Source organism: Notolepis coatsorum (assembly GCF_963971535.1).
Source record: "Notolepis coatsorum genome assembly, chromosome: 11".
Lineage (NCBI taxonomy): Eukaryota > Metazoa > Chordata > Actinopteri > Aulopiformes > Paralepididae > Notolepis > Notolepis coatsorum.
In genome coordinates, this window is record NC_140175.1 from 51,711,667 (window position 1) to 51,733,118 (window position 21,452).

Sequence of the window (21,452 nt, forward strand, 5' to 3'; positions counted from 1 at the left end):
TCAACTTATATACCTTCATATTTGCAGCCTTAATTGCAACAGAATCAGGCTACCGTGTCCCGTCGATTAGGTAGGCTTCTCCTGTTACGAGCAGGTAGCTTGAGCTAATGCCGTTACTTGCTAACGTTAGAGAGTTTAAATGACCGCTTTATAAATTCAAACAAATCAGCTAGCTAGGAGGGCTAGCAAATGTTTTCTTCTGAGAAGAATGGAAGAGTTTTATCTGGCATTTGACGCGTTGCACAACGGATACACTGCGACCAACGACGTTATCTTCTGAGGATAACCTGGATAACCTACACGAAATGTCATAGCGCTCATCTGGCTCGCAGTTAGCCTCGCTAGCTGGCTGTGGTGTGAGAGATGGAGAAGGAGCTAACGGTCTCAGCTGTAGCAACCAGACACTAAAACAGCTGGATTGATGAAGACAGTCTCCCCCCCCAGATATGTTAACTCGCTAGTAGTCGAATTAAATCACTTCTATTACAATGTTATCGCCTTTGTTCTACCACTAACTAGCCGTGTCTGTCAAGGCAAATGGGAAATTCACCACCTATTCTGTCTTGTCTCAGCAGCATCCTAAGTGACAACAAAGATAACACTGGATGTTTTGAATCTTCAGACATACTTGCAGTGTCAGGCCCGCTGGGTGACAACATACTGTCCTCCTGGAGTAAAGCCCATTAGTGCATTTCCCTGAGCTGGAAAAACGAGAACAATTTTTTTGTATCATTCCTCATCTGTGTGGAAGTGAAGCCACATTATCCTCATTATCATTTTTGACTCAACATGAGGAAGTTCTTCGATTCCCGTCGGGAGCTGGTGAACTCCGGGCCTGGCTCTGGAGGAGCCGCTGGGAGCAGTGGGTCCAGCAGCCATTCAGGTGGAAACTTCATCGGACGGGCATTCACCATCGGGCGGTACCAAGTCACTGTCGAAGAGACGGTTGCCGAAGGTGAGGGTTGCCTAAACCTTTTAATGTCAAACCATCCCCAATTAAAGGCTCAAGCTTTAGGCCACTGGTCCCATTTCATTAGCCCTTGGCCCAGAAACCCCTTATATGAGAAGAATGGTGTTCATTATTAGCCTATTCCATAACGGTCTACACCTGTGGTTTGAGAGATAACAGTGGAGATAATTAAAGCCACGAACAGAACAACAGAGCAGCCATTCTTAATTGGGCAAATGTCTTGAATGGCATAGGGGTGAATTTAAAGACTCAGTACCACTTGGTCAGAAAAAGCTTATTGTGGAATGTTAATGTCACGAGTGTCATTTGTTCAACCTTATTATACCTGTAGTGCATCCTCTGAGCACAGCCAACTCTCAGTATGATGAGGGGGTGTGGCCCTCTGCTAATTGAAAGGAGCTGTCAAGTTAGTATCATAATACACTAAGCTTTCAAATGTAAACAAATTCATGGGACCAGTGTGATCGATTGATGGGAGATTAACATTGGCTGACTGTGTTAGCAAGTGATAAATACATTATCATTATCACAGTTGCTGTGGACGGTATAGTGATCAAAGGGCTTGATCAAATGGGCAGCTCCTAGTGGTCAACAGTGTCAGACTGTGGTTGTAATGCACAGCTCCTAGTGGTCAATAGGGGTGCACGATTCGGGAAATCTCATGATTTAATTTTGGGACTGGCGTCACGATTCTATACAAATAAATGCCGTTCAGAGTTGTTTTGGAAGTTCAGAAAAGTGGTAATACGGCGGCTGAGTGGCGCAGTGGGCAAGGCGCCACAGGAGATGCTGGTATCGAGCCCAGCTCTCTGCGTTGCTACCGGCTTGGCCGGTCGTTCATACTAATACAATTGGCAGTATTAGAGGGTGGGAAAGCCGGTGGGTGGGGATTGGACGTTGTGGACAGCGACTCCTACAGGTCGGTTGGTGCGCCTGTGCAGCAGAATCAGGAAGTATCGGGGGCAGCGTGAGCCTCCCACGCGTTACTCTTCGCCACTGAGAGATCGTGCTGTTCAGGTGAAAAGATGCGACAGCTGCCTCCTTGTGTACCGGAGGGGACACGTGATGCAAGGCTTGGTCCTCACTGCAGCCGACCAGTGGGAGGCATAGTCTAGCAACGTTCGAGACAGGGGAGGGGAGAATTGAAGGGAGAATTGGCGAGGCGAAATTGGGATCGGAGAAAAAGTGAAAAAAAAAAAAAAAAAGTGGTAATACATGTTTGTCGACCGGACTGTTTGCTACTTGCCCCACTTCCTTCGTCTGTGGATGATAGCCATGATGACATCGTTAAGCACCTTAATGTTGGCGTTAAGCCCTGATGCTTGGTTGTGGGAAGCAGGAATACATGATGGCTCGCTCAGAAGTCTCTTTTTCCACCTAAATGGTTCAGTAAAATATGTTTCTGACAACATTTTATGATTTGTTATAGCGCACAAAACGTTTTCAGCCATCCGGCCTTCATCAGGCACACTGATGAAGGCCGGATGGCTGAAAACGTTTTGTGCGCTATAACAACTAGAAAATAAAAACAACGATATTCTGAGTGCGGTCCCTACCTCCTTTTTGACAAAATTTTATGCAATAGGGGTGCACGATTCGGGAAATCTCATGATTTAATTTGGATACTTGGGACTCAGGCAGGAGTCACGATTCTATTCAAAATAAAAAATAAATGCCTTTCAGAGTTGTTTTGTAATTTCAGAAAAGTGGTAATACAGGGTATGTTTGTCGACCGGACTGTTTGCTACTTGCCCCACTTCCTTCGTCTGTGGATGATACAGCCATGATGACAGCGTTAAGCACCTTAATGTTGGCGTTAAGCCCTGATGCTTGGTTGTGGGAAGCAGGAATACATGATGGCTCGCTCAGAAGTCTCTCTTTTCCCACCTAAATGGTTCAGTATGTTTCTGACAAAATTGTATGCAATAAATTCTTTCTTAGGAATACTTCCTTGAAATATTCAAGAAATAATTATTGCTTTGAATGCAAAGGGAGGGGGGGGGGGGGGGGGTGATCAAAGCATGTTTTGGTCTGAAATGCTGGTGCTCTAGTGACATCTAGTGGCTGAACCTTTTTTAAAAGCACCATTTCTGAATACAGGCTGTGTTCAAAATCCATAGAACTGAATCTGACTGGGTTGTCTCATTTCACACTTTGTGTGTTAGTCGGCTCATCAGTGACCCAAATGTATGTGCACAAGCACAAAAAAAGTGAGTTTTTCATAATATGTGAATGAATGAAAACTTTATTTAACAGATTGCAGAATGGGTACAATACAGTACGCCTCAATACACACAATTGTTAAGGGGATGCAGACCAAAGAAAGATGTTTATCTTGTTTACATCAGGCTCCCCCATTTTCAATTCATAGTGACATTTATGACATACATGACATCATGACATTTATGGCATAGGGACATACATGACATACAGGTATATAGTACTGTTACATTTGTGACATATACGATATGCAAATATACAGTACTGTTACCTATAGATCCTAACAGAGCTTATATATTATGGGGAGGAGACTACATTAGGAGGGGTGGGTGGGAGGGAGAAAAAATATACACGGTGGGGAGAAAATATATACATACGGTGGGGAGGAGACTGTCTATAATTTGGGGGGGGGGGGGGGGGGACCTTTACGGTGGCCAGTTTCAAATTGTAGCCTCCCGTAGGCTCTTTGAGAGCGGTTTTGAATGTGGGTAGGGATTTACATATTTTTACGGCTGTGGGCGGGGCATTCCACATTGTTGTGGCATAATTGCGAAATGTGTTTAGTCCCTTGTTTGTGCCGAATCTGGGTTGCACATGATTTGTGGAACTCCCTCTGGTGTTGTGGTCGTGGTATTCACTGACCTTTGGGAAGTATTTATGTACTTATGTACTTTATGTACTATGTACATGGGTACCTTAGTGGTGTAGTGTATCTTTTAGACCAGGCCCATTGCAAGTTGCTGTACTCTGTCGTCTACTCTAAGCCATCCTACGTTGTCAAAATGGGCAGGGGTGAGGTGGGCTCTAGGAGTAAGGTCAAGCAGTAGGCTGACCAGTTTGTTTTGTGATGTTTGTAATCTTGTTTTTAGCGTGCTTTGAGGTGCTTTGGTACCATGAGGTGCAAGCATAGTCGTAGTACCCAATGAGTACTCCTGCCAGAGTCTTCAGTGTATTCTTGTTTACCAGAGAGGAGATCCGGTACAAGATTTTTTTTATTACATTGGTTGCCATTTTGTCACAGGAAAGATTTGCCTCTACAAATAATATTGTATTACTGTCACAAGGAAAGATGAAATTACATGGGTTCCATCTTTCCTTGTGACAATAATACAATATTATTTGTCACCCACTGTAACTGAGAAGCCATCGGCCTTGCTGAGTTTGTTATTTGAACCGAAGAGAATGGACTCTGTTTTACCCAGGTGTAATGATGATAGTTTGTTATCAGCGAGCCAGGTGCAGATTCTGCCGAGTTCAGAGCTGAGGGATTTTTCAACCTGCAACTTGTCCCTGTCAGAGACCAGCAGGGCTGAGTCGTCCGCAAACAGGAACACATTGCAGTCACAAGCTGATGACATGTAATTTGCATAAATTAGGAACAGTAACGGTCCTAGTATGCTCCCTTGTGGAACCCCACAGCTCACTGGGAGGGGGGGGGGTATTGTACCATTTACCTCCACCATCTGTTCTCTCCCCTCCAGGTAGGATTGCATCCAGCTCACTGATTAACTATCAAAAGTTTAAACCAATTGCTTTTAGCTTGTCAATCAGAATGGAGTGATTTACAGTGTCGAAAGCCTTTTGGAGGTCCAGCATGACCATGTGGTCGTTCAAATAGAGAAGGCATGTGTCAGTGGATTGGGAATCGTTCTGAAGCCAGATTGGAATTCGTAGATTCTCTTTTTTTCCGCGAGGTACTTTTTGACCTGTTCGTAGACTATTTTTTCCATGACGTTCGAGATGGAGGTAAGAATAGAAACAGGGCAGTAGTTGCCTGGGTTTAATTTGCTGCCTTTTTTGTGCAGGGGGGGTCACTCGCAATTTTGAAGTCTTTGGGGACGTGTCTCTGTTTTATGGAGAGGTTTATTATGTGTGTGATGACTGGGGTGATGGCGGCTGCTGAGTCTCTGAGGAATTTGGAGTGGACATTGTCATGGCCAGTGGCCTTGTTAGGTTGGAGGGTGCTCAGTTTTTTGAGTACCTCAACTGTTGTTACCATTTCAAGTTTGAAGTCATCTTTGCGGACCCCTAGGTTTTTGTAGTAGGCTAGGATGTGTTCTACCACAAAATGCCCTGAGTGGAAGGGTAGTTTATTAACACTTTGGATGCCACGCCTCCCCGTCTCAAAACCTTGTTGCGTGCCACCACCCACTTCAATGATAGCGCTCTCATATTATTTATGAATCGTTTTCAAATAAACGCTAGATTATCAATAGTACATGTGTACTTATGCACGCTATAGAAGCGAGCTGAAAAATCAAATCTCTTATTTCCTGATCTCACACACACACACACATACACACACACACACACACACACACACACACGCACACACACACACACACACACACACACACACACACACACACACACACACAAGAAGAATGGCTTATAGCAGACTTAATGATTTTAGAATATTTCAGCCAATGGAGTGAAATATTTATTATCATCAACTATCCAGTTCGTTTCTATAGTGTTACCTTTGGCTACGTAAAACCATTGAATGTACAGAGAGAGAGGGGGCGAGAGAGACAGAGGGAGAGGAGTGTTTCAGGCTCAGCCCCTCCCATTCCTCACTATTGGAACTGGAGAGCAAACTAATGTTAAAGGGGAACTATCTTATAAATGGCCTTTTTCAGTCTTTAGCATTGTTTCCTAGCTATGTGGACTTATATTAATAGGATCTATGTCTCTAATTCTCATATTGGCGCATTCTTCCAATTCTCCTCTCACAATATTTATTCACCCTCACTGAACTGAGTCATCTGAAAATGTGCATATCTGTGATGTCAGAGGTTTCTCAGCTGCATAATATGTGGCAGTTGATGTGGCAGTTGGCACCAGGCCACAGTGGTTGGAGCCCAGCCTCAAAACGCCTTAAGATCTTGAGGTAGAAAAATGCTGTTTTTGAGTACTTGATTAGAAATACAAAACAATGCATTTTTTTTTAAAAGAACCTTAAGACTCACAGGAATTGTGTAAAAGTGTCCAAATAGTAAAATAGATCCCCTTTAATCCCCACAAAATCAACTCAAATTAACACTTTGTGTGCCGGAAAACGCTTTACAGCGTCATTCCCGGCCATGCTCAAGTTGCCGAAGGACGCTTTACAGCGTCTTTAATATCAATATTTCAAAAATCTGTGATCGGATTCATATTTCCCCTCCGCTGGCCTGAGATCCACCAGGAGGACCCACTGAGCTCTCTGGCGGTTCAGGAGCGCCATCTGGTGGCCGATCGGCACAATCGCCAAACAGGAAGTGCTGTGGAGGTTGTGCTGGTCGGCCATATTACTTCCGGGCACTCGGTTTGGCTGCCGGCACTCTGGCTCGTCACAATATATAGCGATCCATTGCCAATAACTCGATAAACAACATGATTTGGACGTATATAATATTATACAAGCTGGAAATGGTTCATCAGGATAAACATCCCATAATCGAAAACGGTCTACACCACGCTGATCGTCCAACGGCGCGAGGAAGATCCGGTAAGATTCAGCGTTATTTTTGAACGTGTTCCATATAAACTGAACATATGACCCACACTAGATGAATGATATAACGCTGCCCACGGAATTATAAACGATCCCCCGCCCATCCGGTCATCATCAGATCATACGTAGATCATTCTAGAAGTACGTCCAATTGAAATTTTTTATATCGCCCCGATTGCCATCAAACTGTATTTCATCATCAATATAATGCATTTGGGGCTATAGATCACGTTCTGGAGAAAGCTGCAGAAAGAGATGAAAACATACTTATACATTAGACCATACTTTACTATGAATATGTGAATGAAAAAGTTTAACGTTGCTACACAATGAACAATACATATAGGACTTTGAATGGGCCCTAATAATGGCAATGTAGCAATAGAATTTAAAAAGTTATAGCCATGCAAAGAAGGGGTACTTCTCCATAGACAAATAGAGCTGGCAATCTATGGTATATCATGAATTTAACCCATGGCACCCAAAGTGTTAAAGTATGGTCACCCAGACTCAGAGGACTGCTCTGCTGTGATTGGCTCCAGGGTCAGTGTAACTGTTTTAACTGGTCCAGAGGACTGCTCTGCTGTGAGCTGCTCCAGGGTTGGTTTACAGTAGGGCTGACCTCGACTAAGGAGTTGTATAGTCGACTTTGATTGGCCGATAGATACCCCCCCCCCCTCTTTGCTTTTGGAAAGAATGATACAAAACTACGACTATGGCTCCTTTCGATCGACTATTCGACTAATCGGGGTTAGCCCTAGTTTACAGTAACTGTTTGAACTGGTCCAGAGGACTGCTCTGCTGTGAGTGTTAGCAGCTAATGTTAGTTTATACCGTGACTTGGGCAACAGGGATTGCAAGGATGCAAAGCGTGTTAGACTCATTGGACCCGTTGGCATTGGAAATTTCGACCTCAACAACCTCCTGGTCGTATCCAAAACTGTTCCACACACTACTGATTTAAGTAGCTTTTTAGACGGATATATACTGTAAGGCCAGTTATTTCCTTCTATCGTTCTGGTTTTCACATCATGGCTGCCTCCGCCTTCTGTGTGTGAATGTAGTGACTAGTGAGTGAATGGGAATGTGAGGCATAAATTGTAAAGTGTTTTGAATAAAAGCTACCATATAAAGTCCATTTACCATTTGTCTCCTCTGTAAACTAATGCTTGTGTGGCTGTTGGTTGGAGTGGCACTGGCTCACACACAAACAGCGGAGTTTGCACTGCAGTGCACACAGAAACGGGTTAACTCGTGAGAGGAGTCGTCACAGGGCAATGTCGAGGGCAAAGGCTGAATAGCTAGATATCCATCATCATCATCATCATCATCATCATTTATTTATTCGTACATGGAATTACCACAGTCCAACAACAGTACATATTCATATAATTCACCAAATCCCATATATATCATAGCTTCTAAAACTGAAGGTCTGCGCTAGTCTGTCTGTGTGCATTATGATGTCTACTGGGGGCGTATGTATGGGAAACACTGCTCCTTATGTGTGATCATCATCTTCAGATGATAGAACCTGTAGAACTAGCTTGCTCATCGTCAGTTACAGACACAGACACACACATACAGAAACACACATACACACACACAGTGTACTGCAGTGACATCATTTTCACATTCTGCATGTTATTGTTGAAGGCCACATTGCTCTGTGTGCATGAGCTCATCATGTTATTATTGCACACATTGCTCATCTCCTACTGCTGTTAGCATAGTCCTAATGATGTACTGTGTGTAAAAGTCAAATGTTGAGGGGAATGGGTCTCATTCCCCAATATTTTCCAAAGAGTTCTCTTGGAAGCCTTATATCAGTGGCGGCTCGCCACTAGGGGCGCTCGGGCGCCGCCCCCCCTCAGGCCCCTGGTTATATGAGAGTAGAACAAGAATTTTTTTTTAGTTTTTAGTTTTATAGCCCTATAAATAATATAAACATGTTTAAAATGAATAATATTTACTCATTTTAAGTATGTTTGTGTTTCCAATGCACAATATAACGTTATTATATAAAATAAAAAATACTCGTTTTCACTTTTCTTTTTTTGTATTTCTCGGCCCGGGCTAGACGCGTTAGCGCTCTGAGTGCGTGTCACTGTGTGATCGCTGTATCCGTCGCAGCCAATCCGTGCGTAACGCGTTGTGCGTTGAAATATGACTATTATGTTGGAATCCGGGCGCGATTTGAAGCGGTCTAGGCAGCAGCGTCAAGAATTTCTGTAGCCACATTTCGCGGAGACGCTCTCTGATTGGCCGACGTCAGTTTTTTTTCCGTAGCAGCATTTCGCGGAGACGATCTCTGATTGGCCGAATCCACTTTCTAATGTTCCAATTCTAGCTTATTCTAGGTTGGTGGTAGATAGTTGTTGTTGTTGTGAGATGCAGCTATTTGTCTTAGAGTGTGACTGCAAGTTCTTTAGATGGTTAAGCTTAGGCACTCTTTCAAAGTTGGTTAAGGTTAGAGTTTGTCTTAGAGCATGGCGATAGAACGCCAGGTAGTTTGCAGTCTGTTCGACGCGGAAATGGACAAAGAAATCAAACTACTTGTTGTGTGGTGCTAACTGCTAACAGCTAACAAGCTATATGGCAGTCTGGACAGTGGACTGGATATACATCATCAACAGCGGATTATACACTTTATCAAGCCCTCCGGCTTGATATACATCAACAGTCTGGGGAGTCGGGACAACAGTGAGTGGACCATGTAAACAGTGAGTTAATTCGGTCTCTCTCTCGCTCTCTCGCTCTCTCTCTCTCTCCCCCTCTCTCTCGCTCTCTCTCTCTCTCTCTCCCCCTCTCTCTCTCTCTCTCTCTCTCTCTCTCTCTCTCTCTCTCTCTCTCTCTCTCTCTCTCTCTCTCTCTCTCTCTCTCTCTCTCTCTCTCTCTCTCTCTCTCTCTCTCTCTCTCTCTCTCTCTCTCTCTCTCTCTCTCTCTCTCTCTCTCTCTCTCTCTAATTTCGCCGCGGGTAGAGCATAACCACTCAGACAATGAATGGTAACTTGTTTAAAATGATAATATATACATATGTGTTTCTTATTGAATCGATCTGAGAGAGAGAGAGAGAGAGGGAGAGGGAGAGAGAGGGAGAGAGAGAGAGAGCGAGAGAGAGAGAGAGAGAGCTGTGCGTGTTTGTGTTGGGCTATTGGAAACGTGGTTGCATTTGACTGACTGTGATCATATATTGATCGATGGCAATGGTGATAATATTCGCCAATGCGTGCCTTGTACATGTTTGCAAAATGTTTGGTATAGCGCCCCTAGTGGCGAAGCATCCAGCAGCCGCCACTGCCTTATATTGGAACCGACTGAGACAGAATCAATGACAAGTTCACTCTGAGTCCTCAACACACTGGTAATATGTCTTACGTTCGCACCTGAGATATCTGCGTTGGGGAATGGCACCATGTCTCAAACGCGAATGCGCGTCCCCGTTCAGGTCATTTGCATACAAAACAACGCCACCAGAGCTCCTTATAAGGCAACTAATGATGCAGCCGTGGGAAAATGGATGCGGAAGCGTTTTGCGACCTATCGAAATTAGATTAATTGTATTGTCGTCATAGTACAGCTTGGGCACCTGCCGCAGCACGCACGCACGCAGTACTGTATAGCCTACATGTCTAATGAATGAACAGTATATAGGCTTATATTATTCTAATTACTTGTTTCATTAGGATTTAGTAGATACTATATATATGCTCTGCCCTACGTACAGTTGTACAGACTGTAATTATGGAATATTAATGCAGTCTATTTCCTCACGATTAGCTTTAGTTATTTATTTATTTATCCACTGTCATTTCAGTGTTGGTGTATAGGCTATATAGTGTATTTCAATATAAGTTTAATTGATTAATGATATATTCGAAGGAATGCAGGTTTATAGCTATATCAAACAAAGGTCTGTCCCATTGTATACCAATCAATGGGATATATTGCATGTTGACCTGCATTCTTTCAAATGTATATAATTAATCATTAAAACGGATAATGTAACAAATAAGAAATACAAATTCCACAGAAGGCATTAAATAATGATTATTTTCAACCATTTCACAATAATTGCATAATTGTGTTTGAATATCTGAGTAATTAAAGTAATTAAACATTTGTCCAAAATAGCTGGTTCAGATATGGTCAATCCAGCTGCCCTATGATCAGATGAATCCATATTATTTATTTTTCCGACATCAAATGCGTAATTTCTTATCGTACAAATGTCATATTTATTTTAATTATGATTAAGTAATTAATTCCAAGGAGGCCTGTAGCGTTAACATGAAGGAATCACTATGAGAACACAGTCTGTCAAGTTAATAACATTTTCAATTAGTCGATCAATCATAAGTGTGCTCCTTAGCACTCTTAAATCTGCTCCCAGCCACGTAGAGCTGCCGCCATTACCGCATTACCGCGGTATCGCTGTTACATCACGCCCACCGCAGAGTTTAGCTGAATACCGCATCACCGCTGTTTTTTATAATAATACTCTCAACCAAAGCAACGGAACAATTTTGATTGACAGTCGATTCTGCCAATTACGTCACACCGCTTGCACCCGCCTCTGCTGTTACCACCAATCGGCAAGCGCGTATTAATTTTTTACGTCCTGAATGTCAGCCATTGATCAGAGCTCACAACATGGCTAATAACGTTAGCTCCCCGCCGGAGTGGATTACCATCGCTCCTCAGGAGTACTAAACGAGGCATAATGATTTTACTGCAACGAATGTTATAATAAAAGCCCTTCGTTCTATACACTTGTCTGATTGAAAACTTTATTAACAGACCGCAGAATGGGCACAACTCAGCACGCTCTGAGCAAAGAATGGAACTGAGATATGAATTGAGTAATGCTTGCCTTGCTATGGTCCGGTAAATACGCTGATGTTATTGAACGTGTAACTATATAACGTTAATGTCACAAAACGAATGCCTTTGTTAATCATAAGTAGTAACTTTATAATAATAATAAGAAGAAGAAAGGGTCGGGGGGGTAACCGCCAGGCGCTACCACCCCTGCCCGCGACACCGAGTGCACGACCAGAGGGGAGACTTTGAATCGTGTTTCACTTTCAATAACTAATGCGTGCTTGCCGAATCCCAAACAATATTCATGCTGCAAAGTCATCCTCTAAAGATAGACATTTAGACTAGAGGCAGGCTATATGCTATAAAGAGTAGACTACAAAAAAAAAAAAAATGCATTCAAACTTTTTTTATTTTTATTTTATTTTTTTTGTGTGCGGTAAGGAAAACATCAATACCGCGGCAGCTCTACAGCCACGCTCAAATCTGATCTCAGGAAAATTTGGAAAATCGCGCTACCAGCCATGGGTAGAAATCTGCCTAAGAGGACATTTTTGGTCGTAAATCCATTCGGGAATGAGACCCAATGCTCTGACATTGACCCCCTTTTCAGGAGTTGACCTAGAGCCCACCAAGGTCATGCATATCAAGTTTGGTCAATGTCAGACCTTGCAATACACTGTAAGGCACTGTAAGGCTACGGATCTGCCTCACTTCCAGTGATGAAGCTAAGCTATGCTAACGGAGCGTCTATTCCCAAAGCTAAATGCACGCACAGAGACAAAAAAGGTATGTATCTTCTTGTCTAACTCCAGGGAAGATGTTAAATAAGCTAATTTCCCAAAATGTTGGAGTTCCCCTTTAACACTTTGATTACCAGCCATGCAGTACTGTGCGCCTTACCCCCCTTGAATGCCACCACCCACTTCAATGATAGCGCTCCGCTCTCATATTTGTGAACGCATAAACTATGTCTTAAATTATGGCTATGTGTCTAATCTGGCCGTCGCTTATCAATGACTTGTTTGCAGTCAACATTGTCGAAACGGATTGTTTTTTAATCGGTTAATTTCCGTTTTATACCATTTTGAAAAACTCTTGTTTTTTTTAAGTTTCAGGAAAATATAAAGATTCTGTGATAAATGCCCTTTACTGGAATATTCTGGAATACACAAAAAACGTTGTCATTTTTCGGCCTATTTATGAATCGTTTTCAAATAAACGCTAGATTATCGATAGTATATGTGTACTATATAAGCGGGCTGAAAAATCAAATCTCATTTCCTGATCAGCACACACACACACACACACACACGCACACACACACGTTGATATCTCTGTGAAAAAAGATCTGATTATCCTAAGACTGGTAAAATAGATTCCTTACCTCAGATCAGATGTTCTCCAAAAAGATTATTCCAATTCCTGATCGCCATTCCAAATATCGATCGTGTTTATTGATCCAACGCTGGATACTGGAAATATGTATTCCACTCCGTTTTGGGGCTCGGAAATTACTTGGATCGCCTCGGGTGGCTTGCCCGAGAAGTAAAATAAGGAAGCTGGATTTCCCCCCCCCCCCCCATGTGTTTAATTCAGTCTAATCCAATGGGGTGCAGTACAACAGGGAGAGACGATAGGGGGCGGTATTTTCCCAATGGAGCTCAGAGAGAGTTTGCAGCATTAACGTGAGACTAGATTGATGAAATATGAATTCAAATCGATAATAAAAAAAATAACGATGAAAAACTAAGGCTGTCAAAGTTAACGCGGTATTAACGCGTTATCGCCCGATTCTATTAACGCCACAATCTTTTTTAACTCACGATTAACTAGACTAGATTTGACTAGACTTCACTCAGGTGTATTATTGATGCTCTCATTGATACTATGTTTGTTTCTGAAGTGTGTGTGTGTGAGATATATAGAGAGAGGGGGGTGAGAGAGATGAGGAAGGGGAAAGAGAGCTGGGAGAGTGTGTGTGAGCGAGAGAGGGGGGGGGGTGTGTGATTACTCAGCCCTTGTGTGGGTGAATGTAACAAGTTCCTAATGTTTTCTTTCCCCTATTTCATGCACACTTTATTCATTGTTTTAAATTATTATTTTCTTTTAAGTTATTTTGTGCATCACTCTGTTTTGAATTTGATGCAAATTCGCAATGCATGAGGGTCATCCTTTTGTGTTAAATGGCTGCATGAAGCAAGCATTTGTTGACTCGCATGTTGATAAGAGTATTAAAACTTGGAACTTGAAAAAGATCCGGTTAAGGTTAAAAAAAAAAATAAAAAAAAAATGCGATTAATTTGCGATTAATCACGAGGTAACTATGGACAATCATGCTATTAATCGAGTTAAATATTTTAATCGATTGACAGCACTAGACTTATTTCCCACAATCCCCTCCCTGCTGAACAGGTGCCGCCGACCGACCAGTAGGAGTCGCTGTTTGCAATGACCAGGACTCATATCCCACCGGCTTCCCACCCGCGAACACTGCCAATTGTGTTCATAGGGACGACTGACCAAGCCGGAGGTACCACTGACAGCTGGATTCAAACCCAGAGTCTCTGCGGTGGTATGAGAGTTGTCACAAACGGGTGATTTATGACAAATAGGGAGTCCACACGTGATAAGAATTTAACAAAAATAATTTATTTAATCCTATCTAAACAACAAACGCATAATGACATAAACAATGAAATGGTTTGTATGAGAATCAGTAGTGAGTGCAGTGTGTGGATGAGTGAGTAAGTATGCTGTGGTGTGTGTGTGGTGTAAGTATCAGTACTATAATATCAAAGGATTCAACTTGGGTGTTGGTACAACCTGTGCCTAGGAGTGAAGAAAGCAGACAAAAGGGAGTTAGACAAGGAAACATATATTCAGGTGCAGGCAGCTCTCACTGCCCAGGTGAGTCATAAAGTTAACGAGTCACCCACTCCACCATGCTCCCTGGTGAGTCAGCAGACGATCAACACGATCACGGGTATTAATGACAGTTTTTTTTTTTTTTTTTTTTATTATTCAAAAAAATTAAACTGTCCACACGACTGGTTTAAACTCTGCACAGAGTGACGTCATATACATGTAGTACAATGCCAAAGCAGTGGGTGGCGATGTTGTTCAGACATGAAGGCCATTTCAACCAATCAGAAAAGGTTGAACGCTCACTACACTTCCTGCTTAAAAACAACAAAGTCACCATCTTTAAATACCTCGCGTTAGCCAACGTAGCATTTATTTTTCAGCAAAGAAAGTGCAATAAACAAAACTGATACATTCACTGTGTGTTCTCCCTCTCATTTGTTGATGAAACAACACCAACATAACATAATTTACCACCAAGAGCGGATAGTTTAGTCTCATAAAAAGATCTCCGGTGTTGTTAGCTACATGCTAATGTGAATGGCATTCTCTATGTATAGTTAGCATCGAGGCTAGCTGAGGCTAGCTGAGGCGATTTTGTTAGCTTACATGCTAACGTAATACTGTGGTAACGTTAACGCTAGTAGAATGAATGGATGCAAACGTTATTTAACACATTGCAGAATGGGTACAATACGGCTCAATACAAACAATTGTTAAGGGGATGCAGTCTGGATTGGGTTCCTTATAACAATAACTTGACAACACATGAGTTTAGTTTAGCCGCAGCTACATGTTTACTCTGAACGTCAGGTCAGGAATGCGACAACAGACATCAGTCGATCACAACACTCTTCAACACAGACGATACGTTTCGAACAAAAGTTTGTTACAATCATTTTCATATAACGCTACTTGGGACAGCTCTGCTGTAAACACTGGTGTAGCTGGCTCGGGATCATCCCTATGTTCCCCGGGTCCTATGTTCCCCGATTGATTGATTAATTGATTGGAAATCTTATAAATTTGTATAATTTTATTAATTATTAATGTCCGCCTTGTTTCGAACTGGTTAAGCTTAGGCCCTCTTTTGAAGTTGTTTAAGGTTAGAGTTTGGAATCGGGGAACATACAACCCGGGGAACATAGACATTCTCCCTGGATCTGCTCTAATCTCTCTACCCCGCGCTCGGTTGCTAACTTGCTATTGTTTGCGACAGTCTGCCGTAAACATGGGAAATAATTGCGACAGCTCTGCTGTAAACACTGGGAATAACCTCGGTTGCTATGCCCACACGCACCCACTGTAACCGGGAATGTGCGCAAAACTTCACCCTGGACTCCGGTTTTCAAAGATTGCGGTTGCAGTGTAGCAAAACCCCGGTTGTGTGTGGGCGAACAGTGCAACTGCGCACATACAATCACGGTTACATAAAACCCAGCGCTCGTGTAGACAGCCCCTCACCCATTAGCAGGTAGAGTGGGGATCGTCACAGAGTGCTTAGACCTCTACGCTACCCAGCCTCCCCTACAATAAAAAATGTCTGACAGTATCTTTCACATTTTAAAAACTTCTTATGAGCACCTGCCATCAGAAGAGTCATGGTGTTCTACTCAAACATCCCAGCGCTACCAGCAGCCAGTCTTTTGTTATTCCATCATTTATTTTCTTGGTTGACAAAACGCGGCCTGTACTCTCTGCCTATTTATAGTGGCGTCTTGCCCTCTAGTGGTCAGAAAATTGCAGCTTTAACCTTTCTTGCAAAACTTGCTTTTGTTTACAGTCACATGTTACAAGCTCAATAAATTTACTACCGTTTGCAAAGATATTTTATGTCTTTCCTATATCGCTTATCATAGTTCTCCTATTGATTTTCAAGCTGAATAACTGATTTCTCTCTCTCCTTCAGGGGGATTTGCTATAGTGTTCCTGGTACGAACCAATCAGGGTGTCCGCTGTGCCCTAAAGAGGATGTACGTTAATAATGAACATGACCTGCAGGTGTGCAAGAGAGAGGTTCAGATTATGGTGAGTCGCTGGCTGATCCATCACATTGAACTCAACCCATCAATGACAGCTGGAGGAAGTAGCAGCGTGATCATTCTCTAGTTTGATATCACCTGTAATTGCATGCAATAGTTGTCGAAGCACATTTACAGGTTGTATGAAGCACGTTTAAAAACAACCCACATTGACCAAAGTGCTGTACAAACCAGGGTAAGGTAATAAATCACAAAAAAACAAATCAAAGAACACCCACATACTGTAAGAGGCATCAATATACACTGTGCATAAGCACAAATCAAACCACGTCAGCAGGATCCAAACACTAAAGAATAACATGTGTGTATTTGTGTTTGTGTTTGTACCATCTTGCAGAAGGACCTGGTGGGTCATAAGAACATAGTGGGCTACCTGGACTCAAGTATTACAGCAGTGGGAGCAGGAGATGTCTGGGAGGTTTTCATCCTGATGGACTACTGTAAGGGTTAGTATTGAGAGATTCTCATCCTGATAAGACTACTGTAAGGGCTTGTGTCCATAGGGGACGTTTTATGAGTTGTCGGCTCCTTTCTGTCATTCATTTATATGCTGGAGAAGCTCCTCTTCCCAGAGCCGCGCCTCGCGTTTTATGAGCTCTCGGCGGCAGCGTTTTTGGCGGAGCGCTCCCAGCTCATAAAGTTGAAACTAGTTAAACTTGTTTGGAAAGCAGCGCGCTCATCAATATAACTCATCGAGGAAGGGGCGGAGCCGCGGCTGGTGCGAGCTCTGGGGAGACCCAAAAAGACGCTTGAAGCTTTTTTTTCTTCTTTTTTCAAAGTGGTCCGTCTCGAAAAAGAGGCTATTAGTGGACACATAGCCTAAGAGTTAGTTTTGAGAGATTCTCATCCTGATAAGACTATTGGACAAGAAACCCTTTTGCCACCACCACTGTACCATCCTCCAAAAACATGCCCTGCTAAGCTGGGAAAACATGCTGAAACTAAAAGATGCCAGCCTGATATTTATTTGATTTGTTTATTTGGACGGGACAATGCAAAATTAATGAACACTGTGGAGTGTAAAAATTGCCGGATTTAGCATGAGGCTAATTTCCATCCGTCCCCAAACATAAAAACAGGACTCATAGAAACAGTAAAAAATTTACAAATACATAACAGCAATACACAGAAATACTAGTGGCTAGAGATATGTCACATGTGTTCACATGACTGGTTGGTCTTCAGCTATTTTTTTTGTTGCCATGTAAAAGAAGCAAGGGTGGGGCTTTCCCTTATGGAAATGGGGAGACTGTTCCATGTTTGACTGCCTTTTATGGACAGGACGTTTTGGCCAAACGTGGTCAGTCTACATTGGACCATATATAAAATCCAACACGGTCTAGCCTCACCACCTCTCTCACAGTTCTTAACAGAAAGCAGAAGGTTCACCAGAACAGTGCTAGAGGGAAATTGTCATCCCAGGGAGAAAAAGCGCATTTAGCAAATCAGCCTTCTCGATCAGAGCTGCAGAGTTCTGGAACACCATCCCATCACACATCCGCAGTACTAATACACTCAGATCCTTCACACACACACACGCACACGCACACACACACACACACACACACACTCTCAAATCATGGCTGTTACAAAATCAGGTCTGTGACCATGACTATTAGCAAGTCACGTCGCAGTCCAGCTGCCCAGCCCCTGTATGCTTGCCTACTAGCCTGACTGTCCTTATTGTGATTATGTGGTTATGTGATTCATGATTATGTATATGTGTGCCTGCCATATGTGTGCCTGCCTATACAGTGTTTATACATGTATAGCTTTGATTTGTCCCTGTACACTGTTTTAAAATTTAAAATTAAAATTTAATAATTTTTTTTATAGATGCACAAATTCAACCTATGTACAGAATATGTTTTTAACTGTTTTTATATTAGCTTTAATATTCTTCTATTTTTCTGTTTCTTTTCTGGCTTAAACATCTAGCCCAGGGACTACAACTGAAAACTAGCAACCCTGCTAATGTTGGCATATTTACAGTTTTAATTTGTATTCATTTATAAATGTATAAACTGTTGATTGATATGCACTGTCCCTGATCAAATAAACTGAGTAAACTAAACTAAAACTAAACTGTAAGGGTTAGTATTGAGAGATTCTCATCCTGAGAGGTTGTCATCCTAATAGACTACTGTAATGGTTAGTACTGAGAGATTCTCATCCTAATAGACTACTATAAGGGTTGATATGAGGAGGTTCTCATCCTGTGAGGTTCTCATCCTAATAGACTACTATAACGGTTAGTACTAAGAGGTTCTCATCCTGATAGATTACTGTAGGGGTTAGTACTAAGATGTTCTCATCCTGATGGATTACTGTAGGGGTTAGTACTATGAGGTTCTCATCCTGATAGATTACTGTAGGGGTTAGTACTGGCCACTGAAACATGGGGGTCTTTGTAGCCTGGGCATACCACCACCTGCCTTCTGTTCATGTCGGTGCAGATAGTATGCAGTATGCAAACAACTTCTCTTGAGGTTGTGAATTGTACACTCCATTCACTAGGTCAGAGTTTAAATTTCAAATTTCAGGTTTTTCATATGATAGACTAGTCTAGGCAGCACTGTAACTAGAGATGTTCCGATACCATTTTTTCCTTTCCGATCCGATTCCGATACCTAAGCTTTGGGTATCGGCCGATACCGATACGTATCCGATACCAGTGCATACATAAAAAAAAAAAAAAAATATAAAAATTATATATATATATATATATATATATATATATTTATTTTTTACAGATACTGTTTTATATATACTGTTTTTTAGTAATAACTAGAAAGTAATGGTATTTATTCAACAGGTGATTGTATAGATTTGTATTAGTATCATTAATCAATGAGTATGGGGCTGCAGGACTGCAGATATACCCTACTCTAGATCCACTCGCTTTGCACTCGTTACCAAGTGGCTCTGCAGATATACCCTACTCAGTCAAGGCTCCGGTGAAGTAGCAGAGGAACTGTTGTGATTTTTGCACAATAAATATTCAACATTCTCTTTTGAGACTCCGCCTCAGACTCTTATCATTTGGCACTAAAAGCTAAACATTGTCGCCGATATGGCTGTCCGCAACATGTCATTAATTGTGTACGCGACGTGCAATTGTGCAATGACTACGTTAACGTGAGCTAGGTTAGCTAGCATAAGTTACCGGTATATGGAAAGACCATAGAAGACTGTAACGTTACTGGTGACATTGTGATTTAACTTGGAATACTCCTTTGCCAACTTGCTGTACTTTGCTTGCAGGTCTGCAGCCATTATTGCTGGATTACGAATAGCCCCAACTTTAGCCAAGGTAACGTCAAAGCTAGCTTTCGGTTAGCTGTTCACTGCTAATAACACCAGCCACCAAGCGATCTCATCAGAGCTCCCCGTCAACAGCGCTCTGTCGGGACGATGGCATTTTAAGAAAGTATCTGCTCTGCTGTTAAAATGACAAATGGCAATTGACACTTTAATTCACGGTCGATTAAGCACGTTTGTTTTATAATGCTCATTGCTCACTCAGCGAGTAGGGTATATCTACAGAGCCCAACGTCCGCAGTGTTGTTGATAAATTACGTCATATGGTATCGGAGCGCAACATTAGAGGGTACTCGCCGATACCGATACCAGCATTTTAGGCAGTATCGGCGGCATTTCCGATACTGGTATCGGTATCGGAACAACTCTAACTGTAACCCGCACAGGCCATTTTTTGTCACAGCATGCAAGGACACTTGGTGTTGCCAACATAGCCGGATTATGCAACTAGGGGCCCCTCTGCAAAAAAGTGTTAGGGGCCCCACCTATACCTCTGGTGACAGACATAACTAGGGGAGTCCAGGGACATGCTCTGAAATACTCACTTCTAGAGCCTTTTGGTAAGGATGTCCGACAAGAGTGGGGGCCCTGTACTTTAAACGGCATGCTTGGGTCCCTTTCAATTAAAACCATGCTTACATGGGCACATATTCCAATTTAAATGAATTAAATAATGCAATAAATGTCTACATGAATCTTTGGGCTATTGGTGCCTTTGGTGGTCTGGTGCCCTGGGGCAGGTATACTCTGTCGGTTACCCCTGCCATGTCTGCCAAATGCTGTGAAAAAAGAGGTGAAGTCTCTACTCACTGTTTTAAAAATCCCCCTGTTATTTATTATTTAAAGGTGCTATGCATTATAAATGTCATTTTTCAGTCTCTAGCATTGTATTATAGTAATAGGAGTTCGTATCAATGTGTTTTTGGGCCTAAATACTATATTGGCGAATTCCTCAGCTACAGCCCATCCCCTCTTTGCCTCTAGTAAATCAGGTCATGTTGATTTGACGACCTGGTGCACGTCACAGGGCGCTGTTTATAGCGCACGGTGATGTGATTGGCTCTGTGGTTTTAGTAATGCCCGCCTCCATTCTTGCTACCTGCAGGGTGGAAGGTTTGTCCAGAAGATCACTAATCAGCTGAAGCCTGATGCGGTTCCCTCGGTCTTCGACAGACAGACCGGCGTTAGCTCTCGGGACTCGGGAGCGATCGCTAGCTACTTAGCACCAGCCGGGGCCGGCGTTAGCAACCGGGAGCGTCGTTGAGCATTCAGCCTGCTGGCTACCTAGATCCACTTCAACCAGCGTCGCGGAGCATTCAGCCTGCTGGCTACACAGCTTGTCGGTGTGCTAATAGCCTCTGCAAGCTAACGGTAGCTGGCTACACAGCTTGTCGGTGTGCTGGAGCCTCTGCAAGCTAACGGTAGCTAGCTACACAGCTTGTCGGTGTGCTAATAGCCTCTGCAAGCTAACGGTAGCTGGCTACACAGCTTGTCGGTGTGCTGGAGCCTCTGCAAGCTAACGGTAGCTAGCTACACAGCTTGTCGGTGTGCTAATAGCCTCTGCAAGCTAACGGTAGCTGGCTACACAGCTTGTCGGTGTGCTGGAGCCTCTGCAAGCTAACGGTAGCTGGCTCCAGGCTATTAGCACATCGACAAGCTGCTGGAGCTCCCGACGCTCGGCTGGTTGAAGTGGATCTAGGTAGCCAGCAGGCTGAAT

At 42.8% G+C, this 21,452-nt stretch overlaps 1 protein-coding gene across 1 annotated transcript in view; it reads left to right on the forward strand.

Moving 5' to 3' along the window:
• LOC311237120 (AP2-associated protein kinase 1-like) overlaps positions 1–21,452 on the forward strand; it is a gene marked incomplete at its 3' end in the record, with an annotated part of 173,044 nt that continues 151,592 nt past the window's right edge. The window contains exons 1-3 of the mRNA XM_084324926.1: positions 1–955; positions 16,282–16,400; positions 16,752–16,860. Of these exons, the coding sequence (XP_084181052.1) occupies positions 790–955; positions 16,282–16,400; positions 16,752–16,860 (394 nt within the window). The 5' untranslated portion in view covers positions 1–789. The remainder of the gene's footprint in view (positions 956–16,281; positions 16,401–16,751; positions 16,861–21,452) is intronic.